General features: G+C 49.9%; 1 protein-coding gene across 1 annotated transcript in view; it reads right to left on the bottom strand.

Moving 5' to 3' along the window:
- LOC135222542 (formin-2-like) overlaps positions 1 to 2,029 on the bottom strand; it is a 50,334-nt gene extending 48,305 nt beyond the window's left edge. Inside the window, exons 1-2 of the mRNA XM_064260629.1 lie at positions 1,716 to 2,029; positions 119 to 726 (exon numbers count right to left, since the gene is read on the bottom strand). Coding sequence (XP_064116699.1) covers positions 119 to 726; positions 1,716 to 2,029 — 922 coding nt within the window. The remainder of the gene's footprint in view (positions 1 to 118; positions 727 to 1,715) is intronic.
- Positions 2,030 to 2,487: the final 458 nt, after the last annotated feature.

Raw genomic sequence — 2,487 nt, 5'->3', positions numbered from 1 at the left:
CACATATATAATATATATATATATATATATATATATATTATATATATATATATATATATATATATATATATATATATATATATATAGGCAGGCGTCCGCCGAGCGTCCCGGGACGGGCAGGCAGGCGTCGCCGAGGGTCCAGGGTCGGGCAGGCAGGCGCCCGCCGAGGGTCCCGAGCGTCCCGTGACGGGCGGGCAGGCGTCCGCCGAGCATCCCGGGACGGGCGGGCAGGCGTCCGCCGAGCGTCCCGGGACGGGCGGGCAGGCGTCCGCCGAGGGTCCAGGGAGGGCAGGCAGGCGGCCCGCTGAGGGTCCCGAGCGTCCCGGGACGGGCGGGCAGGCGCCCGCCAAGCGTCCCGGGACGGGCGGGCAGGCGTCCACCGAACGTCCGGGAAGGGGCGGGAACGGCGTCGCCGAGCGTCCCGGGAACGGGCCGGGCAGGCGCTCCCGTCCGAGCGTCCCGGGGACGGTCAGCAGGCGTCCGCCGAGAGTCCCGGGACGGGCGGGCAGGCGTCCGCCGAGCGTCCGGACGGGCGGGCAAGGCGTCCGCCGAGGGTCCCGGGACGGGCGGGTTGCGGGCAGCCCCGCCAAGGGTCCCCGAGCGTTCAGGGACGGGCGGGCAGGCGCCCGCCGAGCGTCCCGGGAAGGGTGGGCAGCGGCGCCCGCCGAGCGTCCCGGGACGGCGGGCAGGCGTCCGCCGATTGTCCCGGGACGGGCGGGCAGGCGTCTGCCGAGCGTCCCGGGACGGGCGGGCAGGCGTCCTACCACACACACACACACACACACACACATATATATATATATATATGTATAATATATATATATATATATATATATATATATATATATATATATATATATATATATATATATATATATATATATATATATATAAATATATATATATATATATATATATATATATATATATATATATATATATATATATATATATATATATATATATATATATATATATATCTATATATATATATATATATATATATATATATATATATATATATATATATATATATATATATATATATATATATATATATATATATATATATATATATATATATATATATATATATATATATATATAGAGATATATATATATATATATATATATATAGATATATATATATAGATATATATATATATATATATATATATATATATATAGATATATATATATGATATATATATAGATATATATAGATATATATATATATATATATATATAGATATATATATATATATATATATATATATATATATATAGATATATATATATAGATATATATATATATCTATATATATATATATATATATATATATATATATATATATATATATATATATATATATATATATCTATATATATCTATATATATATATATATATAGATATATATATATATATATATATATAATATATATATATATATATATATATATATATATAATAGATATATATATATATATATATATATATATATATATATATATATATATATATATATATATATATATATATATATATATATATATATCTATATATATATATATATATCTATATATATATATTTATATATATATATATATATATATATATATATATATATATATATATATATATATATATATATATATATATATATTCGTATATATATGTGTGTGTGTATATACACACACAAACACACACACACACGGGCGGGCTGGCGCCCAGCCGAGTGTCCGGGACGCAGGCGGGGGGCAGCCTCCCGCCGAGCGTCCCGGGACGGGCGGGCAGGCACCGCCGAGCGTCCCGGGACGGACGTGCAGGCGCCCGCCGAGCGTCCCGGGACGGGCGGGAAGGCGTCCGCAGAGCGTCCCGGGACGGGCGGGCGGCGTCCGCCGAATGTCCCGGGATGGGCGGGCAGGCGTCCGCCGAGCGTCCCGGGACGGGCGGCAGGCGCCCGCCGAGCATCCCGGGACGGGCGGGCAGGTGTCCGCCGAGCGTCCCCGGGACGGGCGGGCAGGCATCCGCCGAGCGTCCCGGAACAACGCGCAGGCGTCCGTCGAGCGTCCGGGACGGGCGGGCAGGCGTGCGCGAGGGTCCCGGGACGGGCGGGCAGGCGTCCGCCGAGGGTCCCGGGACGGCGGGCAGGCGCCCGCCAAGGGTCCCGAGCGTCCCGGGACGGGCGGGCAGGCGCCCGCCGAGCGTCCCGGGACGGGCGGGCAGGCGCCCGCCGTTGTGTCCCCGGGACTGGCGGGAAGCGTCCGCAGAGCGTCCCGGGACGGGTGGCAGGCGCCCGCCGAGCGTCCCACCCGGGACGGGCGGGCAGCGTCCGCCGAGCGTCCCGGGACGGGCAGGCAGGCGCCCGCCGAGGGTCCCGAGGCGTCCCCGGGACGGGCGGGCAGGCGTCCGCCGACGCTCCCGGGACGGGCGGGCAGGCGTCCGCCGAGCGTCCCGGGACGGGCGGGCAGGCGTCTGCCGAGCG

Source organism: Macrobrachium nipponense, chromosome 3, assembly GCF_015104395.2.
Source record: "Macrobrachium nipponense isolate FS-2020 chromosome 3, ASM1510439v2, whole genome shotgun sequence".
NCBI lineage: Eukaryota > Metazoa > Arthropoda > Malacostraca > Decapoda > Palaemonidae > Macrobrachium > Macrobrachium nipponense.
Note: the sequence above shows the minus strand (reverse complement) of the source record. Positions and strands in the feature narration are given on the sequence as shown.